General features: G+C 36.5%; 1 protein-coding gene across 3 annotated transcripts in view; it reads right to left on the minus strand.

Moving 5' to 3' along the window:
• Nucleotides 1–23,094, minus strand: part of LOC105835641 (acetylcholine receptor subunit alpha-like) — a 156,235-nt gene extending 133,141 nt beyond the window's left edge. For 2 of the 3 annotated variants that reach the window (XM_036291899.1, XM_036291900.1), the window contains exons 1-2: nucleotides 22,941–23,094; nucleotides 17,228–17,509 (exon numbers count right to left, since the gene is read on the minus strand). In XM_036291899.1, the coding sequence (XP_036147792.1) occupies nucleotides 17,228–17,434 (207 nt within the window). In that variant the 5' untranslated portion in view covers nucleotides 17,435–17,509; nucleotides 22,941–23,094. Of the gene's footprint in view, nucleotides 1–17,227; nucleotides 17,510–22,940 lie in introns of those variants that run through there. The other variant, XM_036291902.1, reaches the window with a different exon arrangement.
• Nucleotides 23,095–23,294: the final 200 nt, after the last annotated feature.

Below are 23,294 nucleotides of genomic sequence, written 5' to 3' on the forward strand. Positions count from 1 at the left end.
TAATTCAATTGTGCCCTCCGCCCATCGACGAATACGAATTACACGCCCATTTATTGAGTGTAACATTTCGAGAGAAATTTACAAGAAAAATTTATTTATCTCAACGTATAGCATAATTTCCATATTATTCTCATTTCTTAGAATATCATATCTACAAGATGACTGCGATGAAGGATCAGGTACTTTAATATCCGAGATATTTAAATCTCTGGATGTTAGTTATTCGTGATAAATCGCGTCGTATATATTACTGTTATACTACTAGTTTCTCGAAACTTACTCTTCTCCCCTTATACTTGGACAGCTCGACATCACAGCCGGTGTCGTTCGATTTCAATCTGTCTGTCGTTTTTTTTCCACACGTTATGCGTGCGTATTCTTTTCTTCGCGAAAGCAAAAGGGACACCCTGCATCACATATCGTCCTTTGAATTAGCCATCTTCCACGATAGCTCTCGGCATCCGTACAAGCTACTCTCATCATTGTTCGTCGATGCACGTGCACTCATTGAAAGATAGCTGCCGGTTGTTGCACGGAGTTGTACGTATTGTTGCAACCTGCAGCAGCTATTACGTCGTATTGTCTTCTCATGATAGAAATCAGACAGCTTTGTGGTGGGGCTTCGTTTTCTGCGGGAGAACGCCGTCCATTTGCAAGTTGACCCTGAGGAAGCTTGCGAACGACGATGCTGCGGGGTATCGATTCCTAATAAGCCGAAGTATCTAATCACCTCGGTGCGGTGAGATATCACGAGCGTCTCTCCGGAATCTCCGTTGACAGCATCAGAAAGCTAATATTACAATTTTCCTTATTTTATCTAGATCCGCCGTGTTAAATACGGTTTTTTTAAATTAGATTTCTCCCCTTTTATATTTAAATTTGCAAATGGAATAACTAATGAGCACTTGTAAAAGAACGCAAATTGCTTTGACTTATAACGCGATGAAAGTGTATCGCAAAGGTACAGTAATGAGCACATGAGAAATAAGAATTTTATGCAACGTGATGCCTCCAACTAGCGAGACTTTCATTTCACTTGACATTTTTTTTCTTTGTTCGTTCTCCGAGCGGTGCTCGCGGCAGTGGAAAAAGTACGTATAGGTCAGACCTGTCTTAACGGGCGGTTGAAAGCCATCAATCTTTTCTAATAAGCAAGAAGTACTTATTTCGTACTTATTTAACTGCACGTCAGTCTCAGATGGATAAAAGATTATATATTAACGGAATAAAAAAGATATATTATTTTATAAAAGAAATTAATTTTAAAATACTAAACAAATCCATTTTTATATTTCATCAAATCGAATCGAACAGAATAAAACCTTCGTGTCGCAAACAATCTCTGCAATTTTTCGAAAGCTCGGGAATGAGAGAAGAAAGAAAACCACGAGAAATAGCGAATCTGGAAATATCGTCGTGATCCATAATGGATTAAAATTCGTTACACAAAGACGCCGGCGGTGCTGCCTTCGCCCGCATCGTCGATTTTCCCAGTTATAAATCGATGGCCGGCGCGCGATATTACTATGAATGTTTTCAAGCGGATTTGCGAGTCGTGGAAAGAAAGGAATTATACGAACGTAATCGGATTTACGGACGATATAACGCGGGGCGCTACGATGCTTAACTCTGTCCGTGGAATTAATCGTTTGTTTGGTTGAGACAGCGGCCGGAAACGCTCATTCATCACGCCGATCATCTCTCCGGTTTCTCCGCCCATTTCGCGATAAAGTGGATCGTTCCGATCGAACGGGAAGACTAAAGATAAGAGGCCCTGTTACGATATTCCTAGTAGAAATATATGGTCCATTTCGATTTTTACGTTTTGTAAAATTGATTGGGCTTAAAAGAGCTTGAATTTTAGAATTTTATTGGGTTTTTTTACAAGACACACGAACTGTCCCCAGAAGGAGAATGATTCCGTTTAAAGAAGAATATGTAATTATAACGCGGATGCGATCGATAAGGAGCGCATTGACTTTCTGCGAGCACCGTTGGAATTTATACGACAGGAAAAATATTTTTAATCCGCGATAGAACGTGTTTGCTTTTGCGATACGTAACGTTTGCAATTTATGCCACGCCGTCCGGAATAAAATCACTGTTTCATAGAGATTGTATCCGGGTTGTATTACATTCAATATCGTTTGGTATCGATGCCTCAAAGGCACTTTGTTATATCGCGCTGTGAAATGCGATTGACCAAAAGTCAATTTATCGTGGACTCGCACACGATCATTACGACGAATCATTGCCGTTGGTCTATTTCTAACCGAAATAGTCCGTGACCAGAATTTAATGTCTTCCGAGCCATTGGCCATGCAAGGCGAGCTTAAAGGCGACTTGCAAGCTCCGACGGAAAGACTTACAACATTCACATTAAATCGTACTAGCTATTAAAGAATTGTTAATTGTTAACGACTATCTTAAGTGGATCAGGACAACAAGCATTAATGAAACAATATTTTATGCTTGCTTTTATTTTCTTTTTTTTTCATATAAAAGAAGTATTTGGAGAAAAGTGAATTATAAATTATCGTCTTAAATCTCTCGTGCGGGAGCAAACAAAACTCCTATTGATTTTTCAAAATTAGTGCAACATTTTCTTTTTTCAGAATTTCGCACTTTTTTCGTTTGCCCCCGCATGAGTTCTTTCAATGTCTCTTAATGCTCGAAGCGCTAAAGTCAAAATTGACAAAGTTGCGGCCACTCAAAGTTTCAAAAAAATTTTTCAAACTTAAAGTGTAACTTTGTCAATTTTGATTTTAGCGCTTCGAGCATTAAGAGACATCGAAAGAACTCGTGTTTTTAATACACAATATTTTAAAAAACATTTTTTATTGACACTTGAATTAAAATTTTTTATTTATATTTTGCAGTATTTTCTGTTTTTATTTTTGCTTAATTATTTTGAGGCATGGACTAATCTACAAATCGAATTCACGAAAGAGGAAGTAAAGATTTAATAATATTGCTAATTTATCAAACTTTTTCTTCAAAAAAGAGCAAAAAAATGTTTAGCGTTTATAATATTTTTTATAGTATATCAATTCGTGGCAGTGGCAATTTGATTTTTTATTTACATTATACTGCCATATAATAAAGAATTATACGTTGAGCAGACAAAATCGATATATAGCAAAACTGCGTTAAATTCGCTATCAAACGTAAAGTACCCGTAAAGTGAAACGTGTCACTCGCGACGATCCGAAGAATCGAAAAAATATTTCTGTCCGCTTTGAAAGGGCTATGATTCGGGTCAAACCGCGGCAGTCGGCGGCCGGATATCGGAAAACAAACGCGAAAAGAGAACGACGAATGCACGCGGGAAAGATTACGATGCCGAAAGACGTTTTGTTCGGGGGAAAATGGATATCGAGACCTCTGCGATGCACCGTGGAAATTTCTATTGATTCTCAGTTAGGTCGGATTCCGGGCGTAGTTTCCACCCCCATACCTCACCTTCGCCCCTTAACCCTACCTTCTCAACCCCTTCGACTACTCTTCTTCTCCTCCCTCCCCTTTTTCCTCCTACCCTTTCGTGGCTTGAAGTCCTTTCACCTTCTGTTCACCGATATCCCAGCAACGATTTTTTGCATGACGGTACCCTTATCTGGCGTATCCCACTTCTGATCTCCTTCTTTCTTCTCCTTTTACTTTTCTCTGTTCCTGCGCTGTATTTCTTTTCTATTTTTCGGCGACGCTCGACTCGGCAAGAGAGAATCGAGAACCGCTCCAAAACTCGCGCAATGAATATCAAATAAACGAATCCATCCTCGGTAAATTTCAATTTCCTACGTTTGCCCGTGGAACCGCGTCTCGCATTTTAGTTATATTGCGCACTCGTATGAAAGAGAGTTTATTAACTGACGTGATTGTTGCACGGTTTGTTTTACGTGATTATTATGGTAACGAATTATCCCTCGTGATGTATCTTTTGTACAATATTGCGAAGATGAAAGATCACATTCTCCGGAGTTTATTTCGAATAAAGTAAGCTTTTATTACGAAAAAGGAATAAAGTTATGCAGTAAATATAGGAATTTAAAATAATACTATATATTTCGAGAAGTCATGGCGTATATAAATGCCATGTACTGCGTGGAGGGCTCGGATCTTGTTAGAGAATACGTAGTTTTGAGTCGTAGAGTAACGTCAGTCGTTCCATTATTAACGAAACCGTCGTAAGTTCGTTCGTCCAAGCGGCGGTTCTCATAAAGTGCGGTGATAACACACACGGAAACAACTCCGAAAGCGCGTCCTCAATCGTCGTAAATATCGAGATATGACGAGACAAACGTTCGACAAAGTACGTCAATATATCGGCCAGCTCTGAGGCACTTTGGAACAAGGCATTCGCGAGCCCGATCCGCAAATTCCACTGCCGCTACCTCGCCATCTCGCCGTATAACGTAACGTAACGCGTTCGCTTCCGGGTGTTATCTCTCGCCGTTCGATGCACCGCCGCGAATGCACCTCCGGCGTGTATGCACTTCGCTCTTTGGAAAAGCCGTTCTGCCAATCCGTCGTGCTTCGCGCGCGTTTTATTTTCAACGCGCGCTTACATCCGTGACCGTAGAAATGTGTTTCGCCGCCGCGCAAAGCGAGACGTGAGAAAAACTGCGATTGAAAGATATCAAACATCCGCCGTGATATTTCTCCTGGTGTAATACAAACTTGAAAATTAAATTCCGAAATTGACCGCGAGAGCTCGGAAAATCGACCATTTCAAATTTCCGAATCGTCGAATATTGTCTGTAATGTTCTTCCTGGATAGCCTTGGTTGAAGTTACTCCTATTCTCTCGCTTTGCCGGTGTCCTCTTGATCCTTTTCGATTCTACTTTACGTTCTCGATAACGTGGCAGTGTTGTCGAGGGACTTGTCGTGAGTGACAGCGATGCACCAATACCTGTATTAAATTGGATTTCGAGAGGTGGCTCGAATATCGAGGATACGAACACGTTTTTGTTTGTACTACCCGTGCGAAAGCGTCTCGAGACTCTGTCTACCTGAAGGAACTGTTGAAAATACATCGAATCCCACAGGATTACTTATTTTAGCATAGCAGCAAAGCTTTTGATCGTATTTCCAATTTAAACACTTATCTTTATAAACGTATTTTACATAAATAAATATCAAATTCACAAAATTAATTTTATATTAAATATTCCGTGAAATATGTATAACATACAATATACGTGTATATTTGCAGTAATTAAATTTGATCTTCTTCCGAAAGAAGGCACAAGCAGCTTTTACTGTTAACGTAAAAGGAAGGATTCATAAATTATTTCTCATTTATATTTGTCAAAGGCGTATAGCAGGCTGGATAATATGATGTACAATATCCCCGGGCAACATAATACTGTGTGCAAATATAAACCGTGGCAGAAGGGTTGATTCAAGTTAATTAACAGAACATGATTAACGTTTTGCGTACAGACATATGCGGCAGAGTGCTTTTTCCGAAAACAAGGAGAAATTCATCATCTAAATTACACAAGGACGATGCTCTCGACAATACGGTTTGTAATATATGAATTTGGAGCGGTAAATAAATTAAATATAAATAAAACAGTAAATAAAATAATCAAATGTAATAGTAATATTACACATCAAGTTGCTTTAATAATAATAAATGTGTATTTAAAATAGAGAGATTGTTGCTTTCATTTACATACAGTCGACAGTAAGATTAAAGCATTTATTCTATCATTCTGATAGAAGTTATTTCCATGGCGCATGTAAAAGATTTCAAGGGCAATTTTCCGATGAGTCCTACCAGTTCTTTTCTTTTTTTATTCCCTCAAGACATGTAGAGCACTTTCAGCAAGTGAGATTTTCAGAGTAACGAATGCGTTTGACTGTTCTCATAAATTCTATCTAGTACCTAATTTTGTAGCGTATATACTTGTCAATCCTGATTATTTTTATACGTTCTAACAAGATTTAAGTTTTACAAACTAATTACGTAAGGGGGAAAGTTTTTCCGTCAATAAATCTACAAAAGAAAATGTCGCGTGAATCTTGATGGCTTAATTCTCAGGTAATTAAGTAGTAGAGTAATTCAGTTTCACAGTCAGATCTTTTCTGTGTGGGAAGTCAGTGTTAATACCATTAAACAGTTATGTACCGCGTTACAATATGGTCCAAGAGGGTCCGAGCTGCCATGGGATGCGTCACATTAATTACACGTCCAATATTATTCAAATAGTCAGAAACTTACTTCTAATCCGAGATTAAGCTAATTAAAATGAGTAATAATACCGGCCCCAACTTTAATCATTTATTTGGTTAACAAAAAGCATGTTTTGTGTCTCGTTAATTAAAACAGTTTAATCGCACGACGTGAGTCTGATGAGTCTGGACATTTTCGCGGTTTTAATACGCGCAATTCTTACAACGTGAAAAATATGTGTTAAAAGAGTAATAATTTTTAAGCTTTTAATGCTTGCCGTAACAATGTAACATGTAACGCGTATGTGTCTGAAACTTTTATCAAACGTTTCAGTTCTCTTGACTTGTATTAAGTGCAGTTGATTTAGCACTTTGCAGCGAAATTCGGATCCCAACTTTGGGAAACGCCAAACAACTGCTATGCTGCAAACGTAGCTGCTCGTATAAAGCACAAACTGACCAACGTTGGTTGAGCTTTGGTTGCATTGCAATTTGTTTACTGATGCTTTTGCTACAATTTAGTTAGAAGCTTTTATTTTTAATAAAACAAATAACAATGAAATTTCGATGAAATGTAAAATTTATCCTCGATTTTAATAAATTAAATAATTCAATAAATTCAATGTATATATATAGATCATATATAGTATTACATAAAATGTACATATTGTAGACAATATGGATGTAACAAGAAAAGAAGTGTTTATAAAATAAATTATGAACAGTCAAATTATTGTTTAAGGATTAAGATATATATATATATATATATATATATATATATATATATACATATGTGTATGTGTGTATGTATGCATATAATAAATTTTAAATGTTATTTTAATTGTTGACATTTCACTGTTATAATTTTATATGAAAATTTATCTTTGATATTTAAAGATCAATGATTATTTAAGGTCCAATAACCTGTCCAATAATGTCGTTACATTAATTTTGTTACAGTAAATAATTTCTATTTTTAATACAATTTTAATCTTTAATAAACAAGACACTAATAAGACCCAACGAAATGTGTCGCATCGATAATCGACGGGAACAGCAATTTTGTCGCATCCCTTCGATAAACTATAATATAATGTTGTTAGTAGACAACGTTGATATTGCCGCAGCTTCTGAAAGCCAGTACGCGTCGATCACATAATCGACAGCTTCCGCTTTCATATTAAATCGCGGGTCGCCGCTTAAGACTTTAGTTTGAGAAAGTTGTTCGTTAGATGACGAACTTATCGGTCTTAGCTTATAAGTGTTCTTAAATGGACTTTGTTCGCAAAATAATAACAAAGATGCATGTAAATTGATAAATTACATGTTTTTAATACTTGGATTTTACAGGTATGTTTTTCAACCAATTTAAAATTTATTTTTAGATAATTGAAAAATTTTTTTTTCTAAATAATTAAATTGTTTAATCGGATTTAGAAATAATTATCAGTACTTAAAAATAAAAGATTTTCCGTAATTGACTTTATATAAATATAATCAAACAACAAAATCTTACTTTGTTTAATTTTGAATATACTTTGTCGTAATCAAATTTTAATTTAAAATTTAATTTAAAGATTTCAAAAAGTTGGAATCAAATTGATCGAAACTCGCGATATTTTAAATGTTTTAAATATTTTCATATTTTTGAAGAAGAGAAGGAAAAAGAATTTAAAGATACGTATTTTATATATAAGCTATTTCACAGGCAACTTTAAAATAATTTAAATTCAATTTGATTACATCACACAATCTTATTAATTTTCTTACATATTTACATCAGTCAAGATGTTTATTCGTTCGTTAATTTCGTTCGCGATTTACCTTGATCCGTCGGATAGATTTCAGGATTTCCGTAAATAGTCACGGGACGCAGGTGCTAGTATACACGGTTCATTTATCGTGCGGTTAATGACGGCCGCCGGGAGTTTCGGCGCGCTGGCGGGAATCCCAGTGGATTTATCCTTTAATGATTCGCGTCTAAATTAATTGAGAACCATCGAGGCGTCTGGTCGCATACCGATGGATCGCTCTTATGTCCGCGGTTTACGAGAATGAGCTCGGGGTTTCGACTTTCGTATCAATCCTCGTGTAATGCGAGAAGGACCCCGGCATGCGCGCGCGCGCGCGATCGAATGTCCCGAGCCGATACTATTCGCTATTCCTACGGGAACACGAATGGCCGGGAGATGCCGTGTATTTTCTGGCGAAAGGTTGATTTCGAAATCGACTTTGACCGTCGAAAATTATGGGTAATGCGATATCGGTTTATGAGCGCAGCTACAGATCTTGCTTAAAATAAAAACGAAAAAAAGCTCACTAGCTCGCTAAGGCTGATTGAGATTTAACTACTAAAAGATGCAGACTGTTACAAATTTTATTTTTTAATTTTTATATTATTGAAATTAAGAAGATATAAAAAAGAATTATAGAAAAAAAAAAGTATAGTTAATTATTATGATATACAATGTAGCTGAAGCTAGCAGCCAAAGGCAGCAGCCAAACGCCGAATGACCGAACGTCATATAGGTGTTTCCAGGGGGCACCATTCAATCGAACGTTAAAAATTCCCGAGTTATAAGATTTTTAACGAACTTTTTGAAAAATTTGCATAGGGTTTAGTCATTATAATACATAATCGATCATTTGCGACAAGAAGTGTAATTTACCAATTGTTATTAATTTTTTAAACTAACTTTTATCGTTTTTTGCGCCTCACGCCTACACGCAAAATACGATTTCCTCCAAATTTGGCTGGAAATATCTTTTCGTAACGTACAATCGACTGATCGATCATTCGCGAGAGGCCGTGCATTTTCCTAATTGTTATAAATAATTAAAAAATTAATTTTGATTGTTTTTTGCGCCTCACGCCTAAACGCATGGTACGATTTCCTCCATATTTGGCTGAAAATATCTTTAGGTAACGTACAATCGACTGATCGATTATTCGCGAGCGGACGTGCATTTTCCTAATTGTTATAAATAATTAAAAAATTAATTTTGATTGTTTTTTGCGCTTCACGCCTAAACGCATGGTACGATTTTTTCCAAATTTGGCAGGAAATATCTTTTTGTAACGTACAATCGACTGATCGATCATTTGCGAGAGGCCGTGCATTGTCCTAATTGTTATAAATAATTAAAAAATTAATTTTGATCGTTTTTTGCGCTTCACGTTTAAACGCATGGTACGATTTTCTTCATATTTGGCTGAAAATATCTTTAGGTAACGTACAATCGATCAATTATTCACGTGTATGTTTCTAATTGTTATAAATAATTTTTTAATTAATTTTTATCGTTTGGAGCTGTGAAACTGCTACATTTTCGTCGTCGGCTCTAGTTGCGGCAAAAAGCGGTAATGTACTTTACAAAAAAAAAATTGTTGCATTATTCTGCTTATTTATTATGTTTTGCAAAATTGCGTTTGCATAAAAATTTCTTATATACTGTTAATTAAGTCGTTTTAGATTTCAAAAAACATTTTTGTAAAAATTTGAATACTGCGTTCCTTATGTTCATCTGACGAACGTAATTAACAATTTAAAAAACCACTGAACAATTAATAACAATCGCGAATGACTGATTAGTCTATTGTGCGGTAAGACAAGATATTTCCAGACAAATTTGGTGGAAATCGTACTTTGCGTTTAGATGTGAGGCCCGGAAAACGATAAAAATTAGTTTAAAAAATTTATAACAGTAAATTTCAAGTCTTGTCGCAAATGATCGATTATGTATTATAATGACTAAACCCTATACAAATTTTTCAAAGTTCGTTAAAAATCTCATAACCAAGGAATTTTTTATGTTTGATTGAATGGAAATGTCTATATGACATTCGGTCCTGGCCGCTCGGTTGCTGCCTTTGGCTGCTAGCTTCAGGTACATTGATATACATAGTTTTATATACAAAGCGAAATAGATGAAAAATTAATTTAGGACTGGAACAAGTGCTAGTTGTAATTGAACGTCGTAGTTTAGTTATAAAATTATTTGACAACTAAAACAAGTAAAATCTGTCGTCGTAACATTTTTAAAAAATTAGGAGGGCCGTGATGATAGAAATTCGAATTGGGAAGATATGTTCGAGCTCTTCCGAAGGAGACGGTGAACCACCGAGCTTATAGGACTTTCTCGTGACAAATCGTCGGCGTTCCGGAAATGCACGATCGCATTTGCGATACTCGCGAGGGCACGTACCGGTGGAAAACTTTTGCCATAACCATTGCTCATTCGAGCGACGTATACTGAAAGCCCTACTTGTTTATATTTCCCCGGGCATTCCACCTTCTTCCTCTACATAACCGTCCCTTTTGCTCGATATTTTGTGTTCGTTTTGCCACTTTTTCATATCTCCCTCTCTTTAATCAGCATTGGCTTTAATATGATTGAAGCCTTTTTTTAGTGTTGCAGTAAAGATGCTATACAGACTTTACTCTCGACTACAAATTCTCTGTCGGATTTCTACTTTTTGACGAAATTTAATTGACTAACGTCAGATTTTAAGAATTTCTTAAATCAAATTTCTGCAAAGGCAGGCTGCGTTTGAAATCAGCTGAAGAATAAAATAATAGAACGTCAAATTAAATTCTCTTAAATTTAGTACGTTTAGTAAATTTAGTAAAAAAATTCACCATTGAACTTATTTTGTTAAAAAATAGCACAACTTTTTTTACAACTCTATACATATATATATATACATACACGTTAGATCGCGAAAAAATAGCAAGACAATTCTTAGACTCTCATAAAAATGTTGCTGCTTCTTTGGCATGGTTGTAACAGACGTGAGACTGTATTGCATCTGAAACTTCTTTCGCTCAAAGTTTCGAAATCGTGCCAAATATCAAAGCAAATGCATCAGGCACAATATAACGAGGCCTTCGGCACGTTGTTATGAATACCAAAGCAGCGGACGTGGCTGGCAAACGCGACGTTGATACGGAAGAGTTCGAGCGTTGAGTCGTGATAAAGGGTGGTATGTGCCCTCCGTAATGCAGAATGCCTCACGGCCACGGTAAATTACTTGTCGCGCGTCATCTCCCCGCGATTTAACCGTGCGCGAACCTTTCGAAGCAAATTAATTGTTCACGTGAAAATTATTGCACCATTGTGTGAAAGCCGTTGAGTTCTCATCTATGAATGGAGAATACTGTATAAACGCTATCGATTTAACAGCGTTTATCCCCGCGCAACCGAACGAAAATTTAATTAAGATAACACGCGAAAGCAAGCGCCGGGATGAAACTTTAGAAATTCGCCAGATATACGCAACGTATATAAATTTGACGGGGTAACGCTATCGCTTAGTAATTAACCAACCGATGGACGCATCACGCTCGAATCAACGCACCGTCGTTCCAAAAATATCGTGTGTTCGTAACGGGAATACATGTGCTCTGCAATTGTAATTCTAATTACTAACTAACAAAATTTAATTTCGAAATGCATAAAATGCGACACACGAATATATATTTATATATAAAATATATATTTAAATTTCTTGTGCTTCGTGTGTATACAATGCAACCGGACGACTGTGCAGCGAACAACAAGCGCGGCTTGATTTACGTGTCGGCATTAAAACGATACATTCATACACTCGTATGCGCGCGCGGGCACTCCCGTATGCAAATTTCTCCCCGTATATCGGCAGGTAGCTGGAAATTTATAAATTTATGCGCGATACACATAAATCGAATGGCCGAGGTAACGACGACACAGCGGCGATGAAATTATCTCGCCAATGTCGCGCATCACCCGTTCCTGTGAGTATACGCGGCAGGACAATGGCGTCTTTTTTCTCTCAACACATCGCTGGGCATTGTGCCGCGCGATGACATTCCCTTTTGATAACGTTTCGATAACATTGATGCACGCGCGAGCGCAACAACGATATGAGCGATCTTTATGTGTCGCGTCAATCAATTCTCATCCGCGTGAAATCATTACTCTTCATGCCACGACTAATTAATTTCAACTCGCGCTCTCAATCGAGCTATTTTGCGAAGAATGCGCAAATTGAACGCGACAATAATCATATCACAGGACGTCGCGTCGGACGACGTCGAAAATCGCACCCCGGCCGGGTGTCCCGTCGCGCGCGTTTCAATTTCTCCTCTCGCGAGAGGAAAAATCCGAAGTCGATAACCTCCGACTCCGGCGCGGCGCCGGCGATTTAACGTTGAAATTTCCGGGACAATCATCACCACTTCGGGACTCAAAGTGGATGGATCGCCTTGCCCCGTGAGGCCTTCGTAATACGCTTTAATGAACTCTAATGGAATCCAATCGGCAATCCTCGAGAACTTGGAGTCGCCGCGCCGCGCCGCGCCGCGCGGCCGTGCCAACACGTTCGTTCGTGTCGGTAATACCACCGCTATATATCGCGGTAGTGCAGCGCAAAGTGCACTGCTTATGATAGATCGTCTCGACAATGGGGGTAGAACATCGTATACGTGGTATCTAAGCCCGGATCGTAAATAGTAACGTATATAAGCGGTAGCACCGCGTATGCATTATATATACGCTATTCGCGCCCATTTGTTTGTACATGAAATCCAGGGAGATTTCGACCTCTTCCAATTAGCGTTCTTCGCATCCGTGCATTGCTTACCTTGATGTTGAGGTATTTTTGAGAATTTATTAAAAGATTAAATGAAATTTTGAACGATGCCAGAACGATGGACATCAGTCGCAATAGAGATTCGTTTTAAATAATATATTGTACCTAATAGATTACGGATTTTATATTATACGCTAATTGTTATATATAAGTCTTTTTAATTCGTCGGTCACATTTTGCTGGGAATTTTCTCTTTAATACTTATAGAAATTAATTAGAGATAAATTTCCATTAATTGTCAAAGACGAGTTCATGCATTTAATTCTTTTATTTCCATTTAATTTAATTGGAAAATTAATTAATTATATAATTATAAAGGAAAGGATATATAGTTTTTATTAAAAGTAAGTTTTAATTAATTATATAGTTTTGATTAAAATTTTATAATATAAATAATAAAGATTTATTTTTTAAGTTACGCATTAGTAGTGCATTTTAGTTTTAGTATTTAATATTTAGTATTTAGTATTTAAAGAACAATCGTCAATTTATCGAACATTTGTTATTCGCGAGTGAAGATAAATAACGAATCATAAAAAGTTATTTTCTTTTATTTTCTATTAACTGTTAATGTTTAAAAAAAATAATATTTAAAATAATATAAATTTCAAACAAATTTGTTTTCACTATAATACTTTAAGATTAAAACTTTTACGGTATTAGTATCCTACTATGTACAATGAAAAACAACAAATTATAAGGAGAGTGAGAGAGAGAGAGGGGAGGGGAGGATTTCGTATAAGAATGTGATGCATCTTTTTCACTCGCTCGTCGCTTCATTTGATACAAATGGAAAAATTCCTCCCCGCGAGAAGACGCGACTGACGTAGAATGAAACTTTCACGAGGCTCTATAAAAGCACGAGGAATCCTCGAGACGTCGGCCAGGAATGCCCGTAGATCCGGCAGCGCTGATGGATATGCCTCTTAAGTCCGATAAAATCGGATGCAATGACGTCCACACTTACTTCTCCTTTCTTTTTAGCTCTTCCGCCCGTTTTCCCGCCTTTCATTAACTTTCAGCATCCTTTCGCCCGCGCGGTTTGTACAAGCCCCGGCAGCCGAGAAAATTGGCGGGGCGCCTTAGCGCTCGTAAAGCTCGAGCTATCCCAAGAAAATGAGAACTCGCGTGATCGCGCTTTGATCACGCAAGAAACCGCGGTGCTGATCGAACGCGGCGTGAAAGCATCCATCAGCGACTCGTGAGATATGGCGAAGTATCGATTCGATGCCGTGCACAAGATTACGTTCGCAATGGCCGCTATTACGTTGGAGCACAAACTACCTTTTTCGGTTAAAATTGACGAACCGAATCTCATAAACAGGCGGAGATGTTTTTCTTTTATTGTTTAATATGCATGACTGTTTCATTCACGAGAGAGATTTCTGAAATAAAAGGAGATTAATTTCTAATATTTGACATAGTGGTAATCCGCGGTAACTCACACACCATGAAGCGATTGTTAAGTCTTCGTACTGGCTTCTCTTTTGTGAAGAATAAAAGTTAAAAAATATTTCTCATCTATGATCTCATTCTGCAAAGTGCAGTCTAATGGACGCCGAGTTGAAATCGCTTAAACGATTGTCGATACTCGACGAATACTGCAATTTAAAAATTATAATACGTCGAATGTCATAACTTAAAGTTGGTTAAGTGCAACGTAGAATTCCGCTAACATAGCGTGCGCTTAGTACAACGTGTGTTTCGTATAAAATTTTACCTCGAAAGAAGCCGCGCTCGCAGTTTTCGTGCGCAGTCGACAGCAGCACGAAAGCCCCCGTTATTTTACAATGCTGGCGGTCACGTAAATTGCCATATAATTATGCGCTGTGCGCGGATCCTCCGCGGTTCGGGAAATGTAATTACGGCGGAATGAGTCACGTGAAAATTCCTGTGACACACGCGCATAATTACCGGGTCTATAAGTCGGGGACCGGGAGAAGGACTCCGCGGTGGATTTACCGAGTTCCGGCATTAAGTCGAGATAACGGCTTTCCGTACGTCGGATTGTAAAAGCAAAATGTGAGAATATCCCTTTCTGTGAATTACATTAGCGTATCACTAAAATTACGCTTCCAGAAGGGAGCATGAAGTCACGAGGGGTCGACGGAAATCGACCGTGGAGGGTTAAGTAATTTGGATTATAACGCCAGAAATAAATTCCTGATGAGTTTTTCCTCTAAACGACCAGCTCGCTCCTATCTTATGTTCTAAGGCAAATTGTACCGACTATAACGTTAATTGAACGTTAAGCAAATCTCATCAAATTATATTTTAAATATGATATTCTCTAAATTATATTAACATAATTAAGTATTATTAATAATAGTATTAATATTAAAATTGTTAATTAATCATTATATTTGCACACGTTGAGATTAGGATGATTCAGAATGATTGTTGAAATTTTTGTCGTAGAATTATGACGTTAAATGCGCATATTCGGTCGTTCTCCGACGGGAGTTCCCGCGAATGTTACATAGTTGCGGTCGACAATTTTAAGAAATTGCTGACCTAGTGTACATTTTCACGAGACTGAAATCTGTGATATTATTTTTCACAGCTGTGAAAGCTAGACGGGCGATATTACGTTGAATATACTACTAGCTTCTGTTTTTTGTGTATCCGTAATTTTTTTATTTTTTTATTTTTTTTTTTTTGTTAATTTGTCTATGCAAAATTTTTAGTTGCTGTGTGGAATATTTTATTGTCCGAGTTGTAATATTAAATATCATGTCGAATTTCTACGTCTGGATGACCGAATTGTGAAGGGAACTATTAAAATTTCGTGTACATTAATTCTGTATTTCTCTCTCAAAATTTAAAAAATGTAATAAAAAAATATTTGCTCTTTTATTTGCTTAATATTACGTTTGATACTTTGTAAAAAGACTATAACAGAGTTAAAAATATCTATTTTTTATATATACATATATAATCATTTATTGGAAAGATATATTACAAATAGATATATCATAAATATTAATCGATTAAATAATATCTTTTAAGAATATGGTACAAATAATAATAAACGTAGATATAATTCGTTAAAAAATTATTTGATATAATAATTTATCAACATTAAATCGGCAATTGAATTTTGACAGATTTCAAAGAGAAAGGTGCAACTTAACAGCTTAGCTAATTAATTTATGCGCGTGTTATTAGCTGTAAGTGCATCGTTGCCAAACAGATGCAGGAGTTAAATACATACACATGAACTTCTGGCAGAGTTACTGAGCAGGAAGATATTCCCTGATTCTCATTACGCATTCACCGCATGTATTGCCATAATGATAAACAAGTGTACGCTTGTTTACTGTTTTACATAATTTGTTATGATATGCATAAGCTATGGAGTATTTTATTGGCTACATTATCTGCAAAATTTTTAAAAATTTTAAATGTATTTGTTGCAAATAAGAAAGATCATTAAATATTATTTATTTTAAATATTATTTTTCTTACAATATTATTAAATTATTACATTGTAAATTAGTTATATATTTAATTATATTGCCAATAATAATGTAGCCTAATAATAAAAAACCTTAAAAATGATACTTTTATAATACTTATAAAAGCCTTTGTTTATAGTCTAGCTTTGTGAAGTACAATCACAACACTAGCTAAAATTTCACCAAAGTTCAACCAAGTAATTATTCCAATTACTCAAGTTTTGTGCCATTTTTCTTTGCGACAATTTGGATTTCTATAGTAGTTTCTAGGGAAGCATCTTAACCTGAATTGCAAATTAGCCATTTTAGAATGTCCGTGGGTTTTATAAGTTATTGATTTTATAATAGCTATAACACGCATTATATAATAGCTTTACTCGCGCAAGTTTAATCATTGTCTTAGAGAATATGTAATATCAGCAAAGTTTGAAGACTTTATGTAGATACTTTGGATACAGATAACTACTATCACTTGAAGTAGAAGAAGTGACACAGTAATCTACCATAGATTTATTCTTTTAAGATCAAGCCACAAGAAAATTGATTCGGGATGTAGTAAATTTCTATTTTATTTTTTAATGAATTATATTGATGTTTATTATTTGTACTATATTTTTAAAAGATATTTAATCAAATAATACAGAATTACTAAAAATGTTTTGTAATGATGCTGCAGTAATATATTTACATGGCTTATTTTATATCTATAAATATGTTTTGATTAACAATTAGCAGCTATCAATTATTGTCATTAATCAATAATTTCTAATTACTTAGAATATAATAATTGTTATTACAATTATTGTAATATTAGACTCTTTGATCAATAGCATCAAAATTGCCTGACTCATACGGTTATTGAATTACAGCTGAGCAATTATGTCAGTAATGCAATTTTACGGAATTGTAGAATAGTCTACAATTTTTAATAATGTTTCCAGCAAAGAAAAGCTTACTTACCACATCGATAAGTTGCGAAAGCTTAAGCTTGATGCATACGCGCAGCACGTCCGAGGTGTTAACCACGGGACGCACGAGTTTGTTGTAGTTGGACAGCAGGTCGTCGTAGAGGCGTTTCGCGTCCGGATTCCCGGCAACGGCTCCGTGAACGACCAGCGCCGAGAGGAACCATACGCGCAGCGTTTCCCCGATTATGGGGGGCATCATGGTCCCCCGATTCCTCCACTGTGAACGATACGTCTGGCCCCTTTGTGCCCTCTCTCGACCGCACGAATCACGTATCTAACAAGTAAGAAGATGTAGGTCAGCTGCTGTTTTTTTTTTTTTTTTTTTTGTTGCCATTTACGTGAAAAAGCACCGTTTGGGAATTCCCTAATTACTGCAAATTTATTATTTTGTTAAGCGTTAGAATAAATTACAGCGCAGTTTAATTGAAGTACACACTTTTGTCATTAATTCGTATTCTTGGAAATTAATTAACATTCTTAATAACATTCTGAAATTCTTGAATTCAAATCTTTCGCAACTCGCTAATTCTTGTTTGCAAATTAAATTTCTCTACAATTAATCACAAGTGGATCTTATTAAAAAAATTTTTACTTGAAATTAATTTAAAAGTTTATGGAAAAAGATGGTTTTTCCTGCAAATTTTTTTTATTTTTTTTAAGGAAAGAGTCCACAAAATTATCCCAAATTGTACAGACGTGAAAAAATGTATACATTTTGATATGCCATGTACACTGACACGAAAGGGGAAACTCCAAGTTAAGTCGCTGTTATACACCCTTGCCAGACTGTACTTTGTTACGTGCAATTCCCGGCGTATAGCATACCATGGGACTGGGAACGATACAACTTGGTGCGCGGGCGGATTTATGGGTACAAGTAACGAGTTCAACCGTCTCTCCTTCTCTCCTCTACCTGTCTCTTCTCCGCGAGAGCGCGGCGCGCAAAAAAATTCCGTTGCTTTAAATATGAAAATAATGTCACTCGGGTGTAAAGTGTACATTTTACATTTGCGTGTGAAATTTAATTTTTGAAAATGTTACTCTTTTGATTCTTACCCTCTATTCTTTCAAAAGCTACAAAATGCTTGATGCCGCGAAATATTTATTCGCTTCGCGACGAATATTATAATACGAAGCTTTTGTTGATAACGCGAATATGATCTTACATAACGACGGCGATACGAGTAGTAAATCGGAAGCAGGATGGCGAACGATCCTATGATCGCGAACCGCGATGCGTAACGTTGTTAAAGTGTTCGCGTGGAATCGGGCCGATTAACAGTAAGCCGACACTTGGCATAGTGCGGGCGTTAATTTTCGACGCGCATTAGGGCGCCAATTCGCGGCCGCAAATCGCGCGCCGTCATGGATCGGGGGATTGATCGCATCGGTTCGGAAATCGTGAGGTACTTCACGCCGGTATTTCGTCCGACCGAAGTTTAACGAGATCGAAACGAATAGAACGGCCGATCACGTTATTACACGACGATTTCAACGCACATGCCATAATCAAGTAAATTAGCTGATCAATTTTGAAACCCGGATGAAATGAATTTTTTTCTTTTTCTTTATTATCTAAATGAAAATGTTACATGAATTTTACAAAAATACAGCAAACCCGGCGGTACTCGCTTTTAACATAAATTTTAACTTTTTATTATCAAAGAAATGATGCGATAAGAAGTTTGACTTATGTGTTATTTTTAAAAAGTTTAATTTGCAACAGTAATAAATAATTTAATATTAAACTCGAATTTCACTTGATTCTATTCGATTCGAATTTTAAGTTTGCACATTACTATATCTAATTACAAATTTATTATAAAAGAGACATTTGGACTACTTTCTATTCTCCATATTTCTCTATTATATACTATCAAGACTTTAATATATCCTGAGATAGAAGTCCGAGTTTATATGCGCATTTACCTAATACCATTATACAACAAAGTTGCTAAGTGAGATAATAGAACCACCAGTGAAACAAATATTTTAAAAGCTTTCGCACTTTCTGTGAAATTTTTTTTATTTACAGAGAAGACAACCGGCGCCGAGATATCATCCTTATATAACTAGTATAGCAGATGCTTAATCTAAATTATATGATTTGTCTAAACTTTTCGGTTAACTTTTAGTGAAAATATTTAAAAATCTAAGTAAACTCAATTTAGTTCAGGCATCTGAATGCAACAGATAATCTTAGAATCTTTTAAATTCCTGTAAAATTTTTCGTATTTCCAAATAGCAATCGGCTCATACTATTAACGTAGTCGATATTTGAGTCAAGCGATTAAATTATCTGTTATTGTTGCAAATTGGGCTTTTTATATGAAATAAGTGCGAACTAATCGAATCCTCAATCCGAAATTCTCGCTATTGTTTGAATCGGGTAAGCAGTTGCTTTCATGTCAAGTGAGCGACTTCGAGATCGTAACTCATGTCCACGTCGACGCAGTCGTCGTGGCCGATACGCGGATATTAACGACGGAAATTTACGTGAGTACATACGCCCAGCGACGAGGAAGGATCGATCAACGCCCTGGTCCCGCCTCGTCTGCCACAGCGCGAATGTCTAATTGCTGTTGCGCTGCTAACTGGGTCAACGGTATATTATTTCGGATTAGCGAGCCGAAGAGAGCCGACGTTGTCATCAACCTAGAATCCGTCTAGACAAAATTGGAATACACTGAGGACTTTTATTCAATGTTTTTATTTAATAAAACCGCGAACGCATTGAGCGTTCTGGCAGCACTTAAGTCTGAAAACGTTAAATCTGTCTTGATCTTCGTAGTAATACTTACTTTTTTATTTTTCCAATTTCTAAATTTTCCGTTTCTAATATACGATTGAAATAATTTTCAAACTAGAACTTGCTAATTAAAAAACAAGTGAAGGGACAAAATAAATAATCAGAGATATAAGATAATATTTCGTATAGAGTTTAGTACTTCTTAATGCCAAGCGAGTTATCTGTCTCCGCCGTTGTTGCCATTATACGACCGTTATGTAAGAAAATATTTAATTAACCTATTGTTTCACGATTAGCAGGAATTTTTGTTCCGTATAATTCGCGGCATCGAACAGTTCGACGTCGTAAAATTCAAATAGATTTTAAACAGCTCCACGATTCAACGCAGTTCGCTGCTCTTTTATCGCATACCTCTCTCGCATTTCCTCTTTATTTTTCTATCGAGAAAGTAAATTACTTTATAGCACCCTTTGTGATCGCTCGAGTGCTTTTGGGTAAGGATCGATGGAAATCGAGACAATGAACTCGGGGTGGCATTCGATACCGGCTGTAAGATTAACGATCGGATCAAGCAATAGTTTTTCCTATGCCTATTTGCATTTATAGTGCGAGGCAATCTTCGAAATCGAAATTAGACAACATATCAAGAGTTCGATTGCTGAGAGCCTTTATGCATAATTTTAGTATGTGGTACAAATATTTGTGTCATTTAAATTTTCCGTTAAAATATTTGTAATAGAACACATTAAATTATGTCTCACTGTAATGTTTTCATTGTTAACTTGAAATAATTATGATCCGAAAAATCGTCGTTTGCGGTATATATTCCACACGAAATATGTTGCAAATTAAAGAGTTATCATGTGGAAGTGGCACGTTGTTTTCAGTGACGTCTATCTCTGAAACTATTTCAGCACAGAACTTCATCGACAGAGAGGGTGAAACGTACTCTGCGGAGAATAGAATTGAAAACATTTGATCGGCCACGCCGAGCCAACGATCGCAAAACCACGTGAAGTTTCTATTCTTGACAATCTATTAGCGACTGAAAAGGATTCTTCCACCACGGTATCGCATACCGTAGCATTCGAATCGAATGCATAATTGAAGAGAGAATGTACTTTGCTGACAATGAAAATTTAAACGAAAATCTGTCGATTGGGTCAAAATCTGTCAAAGCTTATGGGGGGGCTTTTTACAATCTACTGTTCTAATTATTAAGCATTATTAAAGAGCTTTGTGAAGTATCCGTGCGTAAAAATTATGTTTTATTTATTATTATATTAATTTATGTTATAGTAATGTTTCACGAACATTTGTAGTAACAATCTATTTTGATAAAAATGTTTAAATCTCATAATTATATACAGTTAAAGAATAATAATAATTATTATTAATAATTTTTTTATTTTATTTTTTTCTATTTGATTATTAATTTTTTTCTTTGAAGAGTTGTTTAAAAAATTATTATTTCATGAATATTATTAAGTAATATTATAACGAATATAAATAAAATAATAAAAAACGTAGGGCAAGTGTAAAATTAAATTTTATATGTTTGATATGAGATGATTGGATACAGTCGGAAGGATTTCAGAGGGATATTGAAGTTCTTCGTGAAATCATATATTCATGCAGGATTAGAACGTTTATTAAATTTCGATAAAAATCGTGGCGCAATTCCAATTCGAATATCGTACGAAAGTTCCGCATACGGACACAATAGAGAGGATTCTTCACGATGGAGGATATTGAATCCGTCGTGTAGAAGGTGCGGGGGAGTGAGAAATAATAAAAGAAACATCACGCGATATCGCGTGTCCGAGCAACGAAATGTTTCGATAATCGTCGAATCTCGATGAAATAATTTCACGACGGTTTCACACCGTCTCTGTGGAAATCGCGCGGATCACGAATCGCTCGCATCTTTCCGCTAACCATGCTCCGCAGCTCATGCTTTCCGCGATTAAAGTTTATGGGAATTTAGATTAGTGTAGCAGCTGCCGGGATAACGCGAACCATTCTCGCAACTTTGCTCTAATTACTCGCGATTATATCTTACGCATGTTTGAATTTGCACGATAAGTTCCGGAGAGTTGTTCATACAAATACTAAAATTGTCCTTGTTTTTTTATCTATTATTCTTTCTCGATTAAGATTTATTATATAATAAATTTAACTTTATTTCTTGACAAATATTGAAATTGTTTATATATTCTGTGTGTCGCTTACACATTCTATTTATTATATTATCTTAATTACTTTCAAATTTTTATCGAAAACTATATTAGAGTGCTAATAATTTAAAACCAGCATCATATATATTTTACTATATAGTTATAAACATTTACGGATTTACATGCTACTTGTGGAAAAGAATTATTTTTTAAATATTATTGTACCACTTTCGCAAAAAATTGATATAATAATTGGCACGTGCAAAACAAAACCTTTTATTTTTTTAAATTTTTATTATTACGGTTTATTAAAATTTACGTGTATTGATATCTTATAAAGAATTTGCGAGAACTGTTATCAACGGTATTGCCTTAATTTTATTATGAAGTCCTTTTAATAATTATTTGTACGCATTTTGTAAACAAACACGTTTAAATCCTTAAAGACTCCTATTTCAAATGACTTTCATAATTTTCGTCTACTTTCACCTAAAAAGAAAAACATGATCTACATCCAAAATTCATGTTCTGCTCATTCTTCGCTGCTTGAGCGCGTGTTAAACGCAAAAGATTTCGCGACACCCCTGAGAGATATGTATTATACGCCTAGCGGGAACCACGTAGCGTTGGGGCGCCCGGCAAACTCTATGATTTTTATCGGAGACGGGAATTCCGGGAATGTCGTCTTTCCCAAGCGGTGCCCATCGACGATAATGACAACGACGAGGTGAAGGGATGATGAACGGTGGGGAGGGGAGGTGCGGGGGTGTGACACTGACCTAACTTCGCGCGCACTCCAAGCCACGCCGGTCTCTCGCAGCAGCTCTCGGGACCGCTGCACACTCGCACGCACTGCACCCACGACTGAAGGTGGTCGTCGCAGCCCGTGGTCGAGGGGGTGCGCCAGGATCTTGATCGCTTGGAGGCGCCACCGGATGCGCACCACCGAGCGCAGTGTGAGCCCGCGGGAGAGAGACGGGCATCTGGGAGGGTGATCTGCCGACGGTGGGGTGGATTCGCGGCGGAGGAATCTGGACCGAACTTGCGCACGTTTGTGCACGAGTAGACGAGTAGCGCGACACAGTAACCGTGAAGACATCAGCTGGAAAAAGAGCTCCGCCTACGCGGAGGGA

The sequence above is a fragment of the Monomorium pharaonis genome, chromosome 9 (assembly GCF_013373865.1).
Source record: "Monomorium pharaonis isolate MP-MQ-018 chromosome 9, ASM1337386v2, whole genome shotgun sequence".
In the NCBI taxonomy this organism is placed as follows: Eukaryota; Metazoa; Arthropoda; class Insecta; order Hymenoptera; family Formicidae; genus Monomorium; species Monomorium pharaonis.